This window comes from Gymnoscopelus microlampas, assembly GCF_963454915.1.
Source record: "Gymnoscopelus microlampas genome assembly, chromosome: 10".
NCBI lineage: Eukaryota > Metazoa > Chordata > Actinopteri > Myctophiformes > Myctophidae > Gymnoscopelus > Gymnoscopelus microlampas.
Window position 1 is genome coordinate 33720335 of NC_139947.1, and position 17795 is coordinate 33738129.

The window sequence follows — 17795 nt, forward strand, 5'->3', positions numbered from 1 at the left end:
ATTTTGTTTTATTTATTTTGTAGATTGGGGTCCCAAAGATGAAAGAATAAATACAAATGGTTCCATTACACTCCCAGAGGTACAGACCTGTACGGCCCTGGTGGTCCTCGGACCTGAAGCGGTGCTCTAGCTTACTCTGTTGCCGTAACAACCACAAACCCTTGATAGAGAAGGAACAGGGGACAGTAGTAGGAGTAATGCTGGGGGTGGTGACAGCAGCATAACTGACACTGTTATGTGGCCTACTGTACATCAGGAACCTGCAGTGTCATGCTTAAAGGGCAAGACCACTTTGGTAGAGGTTTGGGTTGTGTATCTACCTTGCCATGATGTAACTCCAAAGGTGGACAAGAAATCACTAAGATCCAACAGTAATCAAACACAGAGTCAATGTTCAGACAAATGTCATTTAGTACCTTTATATGTGCAGTCTCAGTGCAACAATGGGCAGAATTCCTGATTGAAAACTATTGAAGCAATTGTTAAAACTGTGAAAACGTAACATTTTCAGTAACTTTACCTAAAAATGGTAAGTTTGATATAGGCAGATAATTATGGATTACGTGAATGGCTCTTCTATAGAGCGTCGCAGTTCCCGCCCACTTCCTGGTGCCGGAAGTAAATACTCGATGCATTTTTCCCCATTAACTTTTACAAAAATATTTATATAAATTAATTTAAGCCTAGAATCAAGCTATCCAGGATAGCGGTGAATCATGACCATAAAACGTTTGATTCTGTGAAAAAACTTTTTTGAAAACGGCAAAACAAAGGGTATTTATTTAAAAAAAAAAATCATATCATTAAATATAAAATTTTAAAAAATCACAGAAAAAAAGGTTTTATGGTCATGATTCACCGCTATCCTGGATAGCTTGATTTTAGGCTTAAATTGATTGATATAAATATTTTTGGAAAAGTCAATGGGAAAAATGCATCGAGTATTTACTTCCGGCACCAGGAAGTGGCGGAACTGCGATGCTCTATAGGAAAGGCTTAATGACTGCAGATTTCCAAGTCTTTGGGAAAATGCCAGTGTCTTAGTCAATGCAGTAAAACTGTATCATACCTTCCAAGTTATTTGAGGAAGACTGAGGAGATGATTCTTATGGCGTTGAGGAGTTAATACTAATAGCATGTCTGATTGATGCCTTCATCTTGTCACTATAGAAGGATGCAAGCTCAGCACATTTGCTGGTAGAAACTAGTTCTGGTGATTTGAAAACAGAGGTTTAGTTAACATGTCAACAGTAGCAGACTAGAAAAGGGCACTCCTTCACGAGGCTCAGTTGACAGGAAATGAAAAAGGTGCAGAGAGAAATAGCGATTCGCGTTCAACTTTTTACATTTGTGCTGCCCCCTAAGGGCAGAAATGAAAGAGCTTTTGGAGGTGCACACTGCACTCTAGAGGCCAGTCAACATACAAGATTCTAGTTTGGGTTTTATTGGATCATTGTTCATGTTATATTTCGTTTTTAAAGGCAATTACAGCATTATGGAATATCAAAACCCTGATTGACGCTCATTGACTTGATTCATTAACGAATTATTACGTTTCTGCAACAAACATTAACAATGACATTTGTTAGCATTTTGTGGTGATCCCTATGGGTTTATGTGAAATCGTTCTATTGTTCATGACTCTTCTTTACTGGCCCGGCAGGCAATCGTAACCAACCGGAATGGAATATAAAAATCTGAATGATACATGTTCATCACATACTTTCAGAGATAATTGTGTACAAATGTATGTGAATTCTGGACAAAATCTAGTAGTAGTAGGAAAAGACAGGGAATAGGCTCTATTCACAGCAGCCATATTATGAAGACATTCACAGGTGTTACCAATAATACTAATGAAGGCTCTGTTCCATTCTGATCAAACAGAGTCAGGGTGCTAATATTGTGCATGTTGTCCCACTGGACCCTCATGGGCTTCCAAATGGCCCCTTACAGGTGTGTAACTCACACTCTCAGAGTTATGGGGGTCGTGGAATCCACTGTGCTAGACTAAATGGAACAGAGCCTTCATTAGTATCATTGGTAACACCTGTGAATGTCTTCATAATATGGCTGCTGTGAATAGAGCCTATTGTCTGCGTCATGACCCAAGAAATTCATAGATTGTATGATTTACCCATGCTTAAACGCAAAGTGGCCTGGTACAGTGCTACTATGAGTCTGATTTGAAAAAAAATCAGGTGGAGTGGCTTGGTCTATTAGTTAGTGTACATGCAAAGTTTTTTCCGACTTCAGTCACAACTTATAATAATAATTTATAGTGTGATGTATTTTGGTTGCTGGTTCAGAGAGTAACAGGAAGTACAATTATTATTAAGTATTGACAGAAAATTACCTCTTAAGTATTGATTTACATAATGATTCACATCGATAGTGAGCCATCATTCCAGACGTCCAGTCCATAAATGCGGATGACAGCACTTTATGCAGTCACTCCAAAAGCTTCCTCTTGCCTCTCTGTTGGCTCCCTGCTGGGTTTAAATAACAATGGTCTTGTTCTGAATACAGCCTGGCATCCAGCCAGCTGAAAAACACAACAGTCTGATGGAACTGCGCCTGCTCAGTGTGCTGCAAAGGAGGTCAGCCAACCTCATTTCTACCTCATCCTCAGATCTATGCACTGACAAGCTTGTGGAGGATAGATGACACATTAGAAGGAACAAATAGTTCTAAATCCAGCATAGTATGCAATCAATTTCAGATTGTTTCATTCCTATTATGTTAAATAAATGCTACAAAATGGTAAAGCAAGCTCCATATTTAAGGGTGGGGTGGATGTTTTTTCTTAAAATAAGTGTTAAATAGCTCAAATGTCTGATAACAATATCATCCAACCGGGAGAGAGAACTCATACAAGTGAAATTGGAAGTGATGAAACAAAAAATGTGCAAACAAATGTGGAAAAAATAAAAATTAAGTTGACAAAATGTAATGTTCTCTCTCCCGATTGTATTAAATTGGCAACCCACCTGACATTTTATGTTATGTTTACTAAAGAGCTGGAGAGATGGGGAGACCCCCTGTTACTGAACAAACACTCTATATAATAAATATTAATTTCAGAATACAGAGCTATAACTATTTAACAGATACCTTTTTTTGCTTTAACCACAAAATATCACTTAAATCACCTTTAACCAGGGGTATAGGTAAACATGTGACATCTGTGTAAAACATACTTGCGTGCATGAAAAGACAGATCATGCTGCACAAAATGGTGCTAGCGTCCTCTTGTGGTAACTGCAAGAACTAAGCAAATAAACAGACAGCACCATAAAACAAAAATGCAATTTTAAAGATATAGAGAAGAAACGCACCAGGAAATATAATTTTAAATCAAGAGATTTCTGCCATAGATTTTCATGTCATAGTTTATAGATTTTACACTTCAATAAATACTGGGTGTCCAGTGTGACACTATTGTGATGAGGCACACAATTCCAAACAGCTCTGAAGGTAGAATGTTGATGTTTTGTCGTGGTCTGACATTTATATATAATAGGCCTGTTGGGAACGATGCCATTTAGTAACATGCCTCTGGTTATGCAATACCCATTGTACCCATTGTACCTATTGTCAGAGTTCTTAGGGCAGTACCCATTATCATAGGACTTGCACGCCAGTCTATGACATAAGAACTATGATGACATATTAATGACATCAGGTATCTCCATACATGGGCATAAAAGGGACAGTCACAGACAGACACACACACAGACAAGACAGACAGACAGTGCAGGGATTTTTGGATTTTCTTTTCTGGACAATCACTGGTCTCTGCAATAACTCATACAAAATGTGTCGATTGGTCTGATGGCGCTTGAGATATACTTGAGACAGACACGCACACACACTATATGACAAAAATGCTTACTACTGTATGTATTGTGTATCACCACATACTGATGAAGAGAGAAAAGAGACCCATGTAGAAGTGCATGGGACTCATCAAAGTATATGTTTTACTTCATGAAGTAAAAAACATAACTGTAAAAAAATATATTTGGTAAGCACTTTATTAAAGTTCATGGAGTTCATGTGATTTCATGATACTACAAACTGGTAACCCATGATCTTTGTGTGTAAATACTACGCCATAGAATCACCAGTCTGTGCGTCATCGGTGTGAGTCTACTTATTCAAGGTGCATTTGGACTAAACCACAAAAGCTCATCACTGAGGGCGAACCACTGACTAGCTAAAGTAATGGAGCTCTTAATTACCTTACTTAGTATCCATACCACATGCTGTTTCAGTAGCCTTGTTGGCAGCATTAGACTTTCACTTTCTTTGCCAAACGGTAATGTCATTAGACATCAAAAGATGGTGGATTTATATTAATTACAGCACTTACTGGTATCAAACGCAATCAACAAGTAGTTACATGCTAATACAGTGCAGTTAGTGGAACAGGAAAGCTCTCTATTGTCTCACTACCTGAAGGCAACATTTATTGTGTTGATACATGAGCAAAAATGGGCACTATACTAAATAAAGGTATCTATCATTTTGTTTTGTTTATTTTAAAATGTTTATTGATTTATCAATTTGACAAAAATATTTGTACAATTATTCCTATTTTCTCATACTCACAAATTGCAGTACATATACGGTATATGAAATACAAAATCTGTCTGTGTCTGTCCGTCTGTCTGTCTATACCCATGTGTCTGTCTATTGAGGTGTTTCGTATGTTCAAAAACTGTGATATCACTATGTGCTGTGCTTTAGTATCTTGTCTATATGGACAAAGGGAAAATGCTGCACACTCATATATTACCCTCTTAGAACAGATGTTTACAATACTCCTTGACTTATTAGGGTCTTCTTCCATGTTTCACTACTTGCTCACAGCCCAAAGGAGACTACCATGATGTGTTAACCCCCCCCCATCCCTCCCGTCTCCCAGGGTTGATCTAAGGCTCTGTGTAGGTAATCCTGTCAACAGATCAGAGATGCTGGGGCCGTGCGCTCCACCCAGAGCCTAATGAGATTGGGCCACTGCCACTAGAGTGACTGCCATCATTAGTCCGCTTGGAACAGTTTGGGGATTTAAAGTTCTCAAGCAACCATTTACTGTACTGTAGATGCGTAGGCATAGTGGCGTGAGAGTAATGCTCAGTATCTAAGGAGCGGACAATGCTGCGTTCAGCAGACATGGCAATATGGATAAGGATGTGGGGCTGAGTCGTGGCTCATGTAGATGCAATCATGTTCTCATCATGAACAAAATGTATTATTAATTGTTTTCTAAATCTGGAAACAATGTGTAGCACACATTTATTGGAATTTAAAAACCCTCCAGACATATTTGGGTTATTGCAAATATTACAAACTTGACTATGTAGAATGCCAACTCTTTAACTTGTTCTATTGTCAGAGAACATTACTGAACACATTGAAACACAGTAGAGACTTAAAGTATACAGACTTGTCCAGTGGATACACTAGTCAACTGCTGTTCAAATTCCATATATGATTTTTTTTTTATCATCTATATCATTTATTTATCATCCCTCACTTGTCACTACAACTGGGAGTGTTTTTCTTTGAAAGACACCTGCCACTCAATCCTCTAGATGCTCTCTGAGCCTATTTGACCATGACGTCATCGACTGACTGTCTTATGAATGGAGGTGTTATAATCGTAGGCTAAGTTTGTTGGTATTTAAGTTAGCGCTTGGGCATTGGAATACCAATAAAAGTATTAGGGCCTGGACCAGATGGCTGGGTTTAAAAGTCTCTTATTTATTGCCGATGGCATGGCATACACTGTATGTATCTGATTATTACTGTATTAGTACTAACTATTACTGATTATTGCTGAGTATTATGGCCCTGGTCTGCAGTGTCTGAATAGCTGTTGAGATAATTTTAAAGAGATTCATTTGGTCATTCAGGTAACTGTTTAATGCTTACTGGCTACCTCATTGCTACTGGGTGTGGTCTGGTGGTTAAGCTTAATTACACAATAGTTTCTTCATCCCCACCCAACCACCAGCCTAAGTAGGAAGTTGTGACACTTAAAATGATACACAATAGGAATTGATAAGCTGGCATGTGTTTTACATATCAGTTACACATGCTGTTGTGTGCAACTCAGTGAAAGAGGTACTCAGTTGGAACAAAGCCAAAAGCCCAAACCAGTCTCTTCATCAGTGACTCCATATTATCAGTTAAAACAAATCAGCTTGGCAGGATCAAGGCATGTTTTAGTTCAAGTTTCCCCATGAAGTCACTCTTTCAAAAAAAAAACATTACTCGCCCTTAATGCAATCTTAGAGAATAGACAATAATATAAAAGGTATCATTTTTGTAATCAAAAACAAAATAACAGTAAACTTTCAGTAACTTCAAACAGTGACAAAAAATCCCTTTAGTAAATATAGTTGTATCCAGAATCAGTAAATATTAAATGATATTCATTCTTTTTTTCCGAGATCCCCCACATATGCATGCATGCACACACGCACTTTTATGTTAACATGTTTACCACTTGAGCCCTGCATACTTTTCATATGACAAATAACGAAAATAGCCATACAAGCTCAAAATGTGTTGCACTGCGATGAGTTTTGAGCTTATACATCTGGGTTTTTCTTATCTTTTTTTACTTTTTTGAAAGAATGTTGACTATTTCTGACAATATAATGACATTTCCTAAGATAGGGATGTCAGGTTGAAAGTGGTTGCAATTTTGTTTAAATGTTATTTCTGACAATTATGTTACATGTACAGTAGTTAGCCATGACAAGTTGGACTGATACCACATTGAGAACATACAGGCAGACAGTGGATGAAAGGACATTATAATTTCATGCAACATATTTAATTTCTTTTGTCCACCCACACACAGACAACCACTCCACTCTCACACACTCACACACTCACTCACTCACCAGAAATGTTGTCATTCGATCTGCAGTTGGCCAAGTACTTTAATGGCAAAGTGGAGAGCACATCTGTACACCAATCATAGAACAAATTATTAACAGGAATATGTATGAAAAACAGAATAATTATATCTCAAACAACATTTCGATCATCCATGGAGAAGAAACACAGTATATTTATCATACACTGAACAAAATGTACACTATCCAGGGGATTACAATAAGCAAATTGTAAGCTTAACCCATTTAGACCTGTTAAACCTATACGATTCAATCCGGGACAGCATCTGTGTCACATAAGTTGTTGCTAAATATATAGCAATATGATTTTTGTTGTTGTTTTCTTTATATAACATTGATGTTTTTCAGAAAACTTAGGTTAGGCTTTAGAAGCCTTTAAAAAAAAAATGGGCTTATGATAAATGTGAGTTCAAATTCTGCCCTCAATGTAGAAAACACCCAAGATTTTTGGGCAACAAAAGTGCTCTCAAGACTCTAGTTGTAGCCCTCATCCAATGCCATTTTGATTATGCTTGCACCTTTCTGACAATGATGTTACATGTAATTAGCCATGACAAGTTGGACTGATACCACATTGGTTCTCCAACATCCCAATGTCACTAAAAACTAAGCTTCAGACCTTCCAAAACAAACTGATACCACTACTTCTCTGCCTTAAGGCCATGACCCACCTAATTCCAACATAGTTTGGGATGGCTCAGGGTAGAAGACAGGGTCAAGCAAATATAATGGGATTGGTATTTAAGATAGTCAAAGGGAAAGTGCTCTCAATACCCTCATACCCGTCTAACTACTTCTCCAAAGTGAGTGACACCCACAACACTAGCGGGAGCAACCACGATCTGGTACCACCCACATTTAGAACAAACATGGGAACATTCTCATTCTACTACTCTGCCACCAAAATGTGGAATGCCCTGACACCATTCATTAAATGATGTGTAACAATGGTTTCTTTCAAAATTGCCCTGAAAAAACATCTATCAGGAGACCATGTCATTTTCCCATCTCTTTTGACTTGATAATCTTTATCTTGAACATACAGGTAAAAACAAAATAAAAATAAAAACAAATAACTATGAATTCAATTTTGTACATAGTGTTTATATTTGTTGATGACATGTATTATTGTGCAAATTCTTTATGCTATGTTGATGAATTGAATTCATAGGAGCACAATGGAAACAATTCCCCAGGACTGTTTTGTGTTATATTTTTTAGCCTTAATGTCTGACTGTACCACATGTTGCTTACATTTCTGACTAATAAAGTATTCAATCAATCAATCAATATATTTAGCTGCGGAATAATAATATGGTCTAACACTCGCACGGGGATGAAGACCCACTGACCTCCATCCATACTGTAATCCGGAAGATTACCTCTGTACGGTTCAAAGATCACCAATTCAATCATGCCACAACACACTAACTGTACATAACAACCTTTGCAACATTTGCAAACAAACATTCAAACAACCATTCACACACAAATAATATTTTTATATATTCGGCTATTTTTTGGGCTGAACCCTTGTGAGAGTTAATTACAAAGATTAAATTAGTTTATTCTCACATTTGGATATTGTTAAAAGATGAGCCCTGCCCCCACCAAGCAAGAACCACGGTAAAGTGGCAGTTGCTTTTATTAGCCGGCACCACCTGGGATTTAAACGTCTTAAACTTAAGACGTTTAGAGGATCTTAATGCCTCTCTCCCTGCTATGTCCACGTGACCGAGATCTGAGGAATACACTGAGGTTTTCAGTGAGACCAGAACTCCAGTTGAAATGTCACTTTTTCCCCAAATGTACCTGCACCTTAGTAATGCATGCCTGCATGCATACACAAATTACATTACATTACATTACATTACAGTCATTTAGCAGACGCTTTTATCCAAAGCGACTTACAATAAGTGCATTCAACAAAGGTAGGCAAGAAAACTACTAATCACCAGAAGTCTTAAGTGCATTCTCTTCTCAAGCAAGCAACTAAGAGCATACCTAGCACTAAGGTACAAATACACACACACAGTGTGTACACATACAAATATATTATGAAACCAAATACCACCTGGGCTAAAGTAATAACCTTATACCTTTTTTCTTATAATACTTGGAAAATTCATCTGGCTACCACATGAACACCCTGACTTGTTATAAATTGATTTCAGCTCACTAAGCACACAAAACAGTTGCAGGATGTTAAGATTTTTCCCTTTTTACAACCTTCACTGCTGTCCTTATTAGGCTAATTGGATTGACTGGCCAATCAGGAAGACGCACATCCTAAGACAGGGGTTTTAAGTCAGGGAATTAGAGAGTGGATGCTAGTGTGTCCTGACCCTTGAGCGTAGTCCATCTGATGAACTAATCGAGTAAGGTCTAATAAGTCAGGAAGAGCTCAAGCACCTCCCTCTCAATCCCTCTCCACTTGGAAATCGCCTTAGCTGCGTCCAGTTTCTCAGTAACAGTCACACAGAACCGTCAAAATTTCGTTCCTCGAGGATCTTGAGGCTCTTGAGGAAGAAAGAATGGGTGCTGGAGGAAGTGCAGAGGACCAGAAATCTAAGGAATTGGAAAAACAACTCAAGGAGGATGCTGATAAGGATGCAAAGACAGTCAAGCTATTATTGCTTGGTAAGTAAGAATCATTATATAAAGTGTCTTGGGGCCATTAAGGCTCAAAGACCTTTACATCAAGACAGCACATCCACCAGTATACAAAGGTGGTTAGGTTCACAGATTTCAATTTCACTATTATACAGAACACACTTTGTAGCTTTATAACCTTTTTCTTGAGTGTGAGGTCTGCACAGAGTTGAACAGTAATCTCACCTGGACTACAGTAGAATCTATCCAGGTTACAGGCCTCTATAAGATGCATGCACATGCAGGTGAAAGATCTGAATTGGAGTTGTGAAGCTACTATTTTAAGTGTTTTTCCTCAGACTCCCAAGAGCCAAACCAGTTATTACATGGCTCAGAAGAGAGACAACTGTTCTTCAAAGACAACTGTCATCACTGAAAAATGTGTAATTTGTAAACTGGTCATAGTAGGATGTGTCCCTCAGGCACTATTGCCTTGCATTTATTCTTGGACATGGGCCATCTCAGGAGATGTAAAACCATGACACATCTATTCACTGCTTGGTAAAAAGTGGATAATTCTCAGGGGATTTAAAGGCCCTATTGATTTAATATTCCTGTATAGGATTCCTCTATTAGTTTATTAGAACATAAAAGATAAACTGTCAGTTTAATTGTGTGCAATGGAAGTGAAAGGACTTATGAGGCATATGAGAGAGAAAGGCCAGCAGACGAATTAAGGGTGTTGTAAGCCACCTAGATAAAACATAAATCTGTTAAGCTTCTTCAATGTCCTTTCTATAGCCCTCTAAACGATCTCTCCTGTAGGAAAACAACACATTTAAGAACATCTATAAAATAACTAAACTCATTATATAGCTAACTTCATCTTTGGAGATCTATTTCTAAATTTCTAAATAAAAACTTAAATAATAAATTATTGTCAGCATCTTTACACATGTTTAAGACACTGAAAATCTCTCTGAGAAAGATTCTTCATCCCCTAAGACGGGGGTTTAAGGAGGCTCAGTGGTGGATGAAGGGGCTGAACAGTGACTTCACCCTTGAAGTCTACTTGATCAGCTAAGAGAGAAATACAACAATTAAAGGCTCAAGCATTGGACATACAGGGAAATTCAACTCCCTCAACAGTTATAAATATTGTGGTAAATTATCCATGCATTTGAGGAAACACATTAAACATACTAAGCACATCTTAGTGAAATAGTGGTTGATGAAATTCAATGATCTTGAAATTATGTCAACAATACATTTGCAACCGTGAAGACTCAAATCTAATGTAAGCACATTAATACTTAAAAGATCACAGCCTGCGGTCTAAACAAATCACTGCAGAGCAGCGATGATATGCCAATCTTATTACCTAACGGGTTTAGTCCATATCCACTTGGTGGTGTGTCCTCCTTTGATTCTTCCAGTGATGGAAGAAGTACTCCCAAGATACTTAAGTAAAAGTAACAATATCATAATGTAGTAATACTCAGTCAGAAGAAGTCCTGCATTAAAACTTTGACTCGAGTAAAATAACTAAAATATTAGCATTAAAATATGCTTGTACTGAAGTAAAAGTACTAAAGTTTTTTTTTTTTTAAGTTTTACTTTTAATCGACAATAGCTGATCTACAAGATCACAACGTGTTGAATCGCAACGCATTGTGAGCTTTTAGGCTGGCTATTTTCAAATAGCCAAAGTATAACAGGGCTCAAGTGGTTAATGTATGATAAAATAAATCTATTAAGTAACTAGTAACTAAAGCTATCAAACAATTGTAGTGGAGTAAAAAGTACGATATTTGCCTCCGAGATATAGAAGTATAAAGTATTAAAAAAATAATAATAATCAAATCAATTAAATTACCTCAGAGTTTTACATGAGTTTTCAGTGCTTAACAAACAAGCAAAACCTTATATAAAATGAAAGTCGACACGCAAGAATTTACAATGGAAATAAACAATCCCTATGCAGGATATGATAACTGCATGCTGTATTTGTATGTGTTCTAATATGCTTTAGAATTGTATGTAAAATGAATAAGTTATGGTCAAATAAATATAGCAAGAAGGCAAAGCACCACTGAAGCCTGTGGTAACAAAGTATCTACTGTATAATTGCATTTGTAAATTATGGCTGTTTGCAAGAGACAGAGATACAGTAAATCAGTTTGGACCAGGATATCAAAAGCAGAGAAGAGTGCCACCTTGTGGGCTTCCATAGACAATAGGAAAGGGATTGAATGCAGCAGTGGTATTCGCTGACATGGATGTCCAAGTGTAGTCAGGTTTTCAATTTGCAACACTACTACAAAGGTGATATCACTAATTCCTTTTGCCCTTTCTGGTGGAAAGTGTAATCATACTTAACATTACCTACAGTACACTGCACTGAAAACCTGAATGAACTCTGACCTCCAGGGCACAAAAGCACAGGAGAACTTGAGCTAGAGCAATACCAAGGAAAATTATAGACCGGCAAAGAATAAAGGCTATTAAAAAGAAGAAGAAAAAAACTCCACCGCTGTGGCCAAAACCAGTGAATGACACAATCATGTTACCACTTTACAATTTAGCAAAAATAAGCCCATTACTGTACTCCAGTAGGGCCAAAGCTATAATACTTTCTACAGAGTAGTGAGCCAATGGCAGAGGGCTGTCTGAGCCAAGAGGACTGACGCTGTCAGATCAACCAATTAGTCTGCAGATAGACAGAGAGCTCAGTGTGCCTTAGAGGCTACTGGCTCCTGGACATCAATCATTGGTTGTGCCGTGACATGGAGAACACTCAGGGGTGTCCCCTTAGCATTGCAAGATCTTACATGCTATTCCTGTTGCCTGCAATAAAATTGGGTCATTTTTATAAATGCAATCACAATCAAAATATATTCATGTTAAAACACCATATCCCATTCTTCCCATTCTCTAAAATAGCTTGTATTATCTTGGTACATTCTGTTGCTTTTTATGGGTTTTTATAGGATGTGTTCCATTACATCAGTGAACACAGTATCAGGGCTCTCAGTGTTTTTGTTCTCTCTACTAGGTGCTGGTGAGTCAGGGAAGAGCACCATTGTAAAACAAATGAAGTAAGTAAAAGTATAACGGACTATATAATTTATTATGTTGCACATACACCATGTCATTTCCCAGGAATTCCCTCAGAGGCAAATCCCTCTGAGCTCACTCTGAGTAGCCTAAAAATGCGCCCATAACTGGCTGTTTCGCAATCATCCATGTGCACCGATTTGTCAGCACTTGCCTTAGTGCACTGTGACTGCATAACATAGCAAGAAGAGTAAATGCAGAGTCACATGGAAACATACCACAGGTTGGCACTGCAAATTAATCTACCTCAGAGCGTGTAGGTTTGGTTACATTTGTACATGCCGAGAAAAGAAAATGGATGAATGAACAGAGGATTTTACTGTGTAGTTTTGACACAGTCACTAAATAAGTCTTCTTGGCTATCATTATTATACTCTACTTGATTATGATATAAATAACAATTTTCAACAAGACTATAAGAAACTGTATAAGAAAACTCAAATAAGATCACACACACACACACACACACACACACACACACACACACACACACACACACACACACACACACACACACACACACACACACACACACACACACACACACACACGTATGTATATATAGATATAGATACACACACACTATTATCATAAATTATATGAATAAGAGATATACTGTATACAGGGACCCACAGAGGAAGGTAACCTAATTGTGTGTATATATATATATATATATATATATATATATATATATATATATATATATATATATATATATATATATATATATATATATATATATATATATATATATATATATATATATATATATATAGGTTACCTTCCACTGACACAGATTCCCCTCCCCAAACTGTTTTCCTTCTGCAAAAGGATTCTCCATCAAGGTGGTTATTCAAAAGAAGAACAATTGGAGTTCAGAGCTGTCATCTTTGGAAACATCCTGCAGTCTGCTCTGGCTATCATCAGAGGCATGGAGATGCTGGGGATCGACTTTGGCGCTAGCTCTGGACAGGTCTTGTGATGTATACTTACTAACTACGTGTGTGTGTGTGTGTGTGTGTGTGTGTGTGTGTGTGTGTGTGTGTGTGTGTGTGTGTGTGTGTGTGTGTGTGTGTGTGTGTGTGTGTGTGTGTGTGTGTGTGTGTGTGTGTGTGTGTGTGTAGATAGATAGATACTGATAAAATATTTTAATACTAAACTGTGACACTCCCAGAGTACTAATGCCATTCCTTTTACTCTATGCATGTACTGTAAATGTACAATCACAGGAAGATGCACAGAAGCTGTCGAACTTGTCAGACTCCATTGAGGAAGGCACAATGCCACAAGAGCTGGGTGATGTCATCAAGAAGCTGTGGAAGGACACTGGCGTGCAGGCCTCCTTTGAGAGAGCAGCTGAGTTCCAACTTAACGACTCTGCTGGCTAGTGAGTCAGCCTCCTCATCACTTACTTACTGTACCTTCTTGCAATTTGGGAACTTCCAATCAACTCCCAACATTCTTTATGCTTTGTGTATACAGATTTGGGTAGATAGTACAGTATATAGTCTATCTATATTGCTAGGATACAGTCTTTATGAAGAGTCTTCTTCAAGTCCCATTGTACTAAATGTTAGACCTTTGTGTCAATATTTTTCAGAATGTACTGATGTGACTACCATGTATTAGTCCGTGCACCACTGGTGTACAGTTGCTACAGTATTAGTAGACACATGCAATTAGTCTAGGTTTTCTTTTACGTTACGGAGACCGCAACAATCATTTTCTAATTTGACATCCACAGCTACCTGAATGAAATGGACAGAATCTGCTCTCCAGACTTCTTGCCCAATGAGCAAGATGTGCTGCGATCTCGAGTCAAGACTACTGGTATCATTGAAGAACAGTTCTCCTGCAAAGAGTTGCACTTCAGGTTAGTCTTGCTAATAACTAGTCAACCTGTACCAGTGACACCAACGAATACAAGAACACTCGCCTCAAAACACACTCGCCCAAGTCAAATCCGGCAACCTCGGAAACGGTCTGACCCACAAATCCGGCGACCTGGAACAGTCGGACACACAAATCCGGCAACCTTTGCAACATTCTGCACGGCGACTCGCTCGCCTAACGGCTTGCTCAGCGGTGCCTCTTGTGGCTCAAATCCGCATCAGATGGCGCGCCTCCGTCGCTGTAACTTTGCTTAACTGCTTCCTAACTTTATATTAGAGGCTGCAGTCGGTTCTCACCAAGCGTGCAGAGTGGTCAGCCTTGCTGGGGGGCGAGCGTTCCGCGTCAAGTGGGGCGAGTGTTCCCCGCTGGGGGCGAGCGTTACGCGTCAAGCGGGGCGAGTGTGTGTTGGGGCAAGCGTTACGGTTACCACACCAACTACAGGCTGGCCAGACACATACTGGACAAGCTTTACTGTATCTGGATGTCCAATATGGCTCTGGCTGAGTTTTCTTTCGTCTCTCTCTCTCTCTCTCTCTCTCGCTCTGATGAATAGGATGTTTGATGTGGGTGGCCAGAGATCAGAGAGAAAGAAGTGGATCCATTGTTTCGAGGGTGTGACCTGCATCATCTTTTGCGGAGCACTCAGCGCATACGACATGGTGCTTGTAGAGGATGATGAAGTGGTAAGTAGGCATGACCAACCTCAAGCCTCATTACTACCGCACTATAAAGGACCATCAAAAAACATACATTATGTCAGTGAATCCACTTTTTTTCTTTTTTTTACCATTTCAGAACCGCATGCACGAGTCTCTCCATCTATTCAACAGTATCTGCAACCACAGATTCTTTGCAACAACCTCCATCGTGCTTTTCCTCAACAAGAAGGATCTCTTCCTGGAGAAGATCAAGAAAGTCCACCTGAGCATCTGCTTCCCAGACTATGATGGTGAGTCCCACTGACTAGGCTAGCTAAGAACACATCGTCGCTGTCGGGTGGAAACCTTGTATGTCCAAAACTGTTACTTTTCAGAAAATTGGAAAAGAACCTGTGTTCCAATGTATCCAATTTAGTTATTATTTAGTCACAAGCTCTTGTTAATACTTTTCATTGGTTCAATATTTATAAAACCCACAGACCGACTCCAAGCTGTGAGCTTGTAGATATTGTAGCTATTTTTGCTACTTTTGTGTGACACTGTAGTTTGACAAAGTAGGACATTAATTTACGAAAACACATAAAAAGTTGAAATGTGGAGATACAAGGTTTCTGCCTGACAGCAATGACATAAGATCCATCAACCTTGCTAAGAGCCTGGAAGGACCAAATCTTTAAGCTCTTTAATGTTTTAGGAACAGTGTCTGCTGCCACTCTGTCAGTTTTACAGCTGCTGACTGATGTACGTATTTGGGTGATAATTACAAGTTGGTGGAATGGTTAGAGGTCACTTAGAGAATGAGACCATAACCGTCAGTCATGAAGCAACAGTCACAAGTTACAGAGTTGTGCAAGAGTTTCCTAAAGCTGTTTTAACAAAGGAGAACGTTTTATCCTTCCGTGTGGGAAGTGCAACAATTCTCTGAGCAGTGCCATGGTGCAAAGACTACAGACTGAATTAACTCAAGTATTGGTAATATTATATTTATTATACTATATTATACGCTTGGCATATTACAATTGCCCATTCTCTGAGGATAAAATATGAATAGCTGTTGAATACATTCAAGTATGAGGCCCAATGAAAACATGACGACAGCATCAAACTCTCCTCCATGTGACGAGGTTCCCTGAGCCAAAGCATTTTGATCAGATGAAAGAAATAAGGACTAAATACATTTCTATTAAGTAAAGAATCTCGATATACAACTGCTTTCAAAGAGAGCCACAGGGCTCTTAAACACATTAAACTGAAAGGTCAGGCTCATCGTGACGATTCTAATTTCTGTGTAGGTTCCAACACATATGAGGATGCCAGCAACTACATAAAGGCCCAGTTTGAAGAACTGAACATGAAGAAGGGCGTGAAAGAAATCTATTCCCACTTGACCTGTGCCACGGACACAGAGAACGTCCAGATTGTGTTCAACGCCGTGACAGACATCATCATCAAAGAAAACCTTAAAGATTGCGGTCTTTTCTAAGCAGCCCTCGAGTGAACATAAAAGGTACAGTACAACACAGAACTGCCACGTGCCACTGTGTCTGTGCGTGTCCCTCCCAGGGAGCTTGTTGATACAATGAAATAAGGTCCAGCTGTGGCCAAGGAGAGACAGACTCCTGGTAATTCAATTTAAACCACGTAGGATATCTTGCCTCCCCATGTTGCCAAGCAACAACCCTTGTCCGTGAGTCCAAGGTAATAGTTGTTCTTATTATTAACAGTTCACAAGATCCAGATAGGTATTGTCACTTTTGCATAAGGCTCTCTGTCACTGAATGTCTCAATTACTGGCATGCAAGGCTATACAGTAATAATAAAATTAACATATCATTACATAAGCCTACACGTACATATTTTTACACACACACACACACACACACACACACACACACACACACACACAGCATAAATATACTGTATACTTATATACAGGTGTATAAGGAGTGATGGGTACTGACATGATAAAACTACAGTACACGATTGGTTACAGAGCGAAGTAATGGAAAACAAGTCTATGAAGTACTATATAAACATTTGTATTTATCCTATCTAAATAAAGCAAAACATTTGTAAAAAGATGTATTCCTTAATTGTTGCTCTACTTTGCAGAACTTCCTGTCCTACCTTAACCCCTCACCTCAAATATTGGCATTTACTGAGAAGTATACGGGTGGAAGAAGCAGAGAGGGTCCTCAATTGTTATGTTAACATCACCTGCTTCACTGCCAAGTCCCAGGTCCTCCACTGCTCACTGCACATGGTATCATCACAACAGCAGATCCCTGCCAACGCAGTGCATTTTACATCCAGTTGGACTGAAACAACTATCAAGTCACAATATGCTTGTTTGGTCATGCAGCTTCCTAAAAGAAGACAATGTCGGATATTTTTTTTGTTCCTCCTTCAATACAGTATTGTACATGTATGTGAAAAATGGTACTACTTATGTCTCACCCCAAAAGGTTGCTGGCCTAATGCTGCGTAGCCGATCCTCACCGCTTTCTAAGATGTAACGTTTGATTACTGTATTGCTGGTCCCATTTAATTTGGAAACCAATCCCTGTCAAATAAAGAGGAATAACCAGGGAAATTATTA

The 17795-nt window shown here is 38.7% G+C and overlaps 1 protein-coding gene across 1 annotated transcript; it reads left to right on the forward strand.

Annotated features, from left to right (window-relative positions):
* Positions 1 to 9207: 9207 nt before the first annotated feature.
* gnat2 (guanine nucleotide binding protein (G protein), alpha transducing activity polypeptide 2) lies at positions 9208 to 16679 on the forward strand (the record flags this gene model as incomplete). Its single annotated transcript, XM_084068412.1, has 8 exons — positions 9208 to 9575; positions 12583 to 12625; positions 13476 to 13617; positions 13874 to 14031; positions 14389 to 14517; positions 15091 to 15220; positions 15333 to 15486; positions 16489 to 16679. The coding sequence occupies exons 1-8, from the start codon at positions 9470 to 9472 to the stop codon at positions 16677 to 16679; spliced, it is 1053 nt and encodes a 350-aa protein (XP_083924538.1). The 5' UTR covers positions 9208 to 9469.
* Positions 16680 to 17795: the final 1116 nt, after the last annotated feature.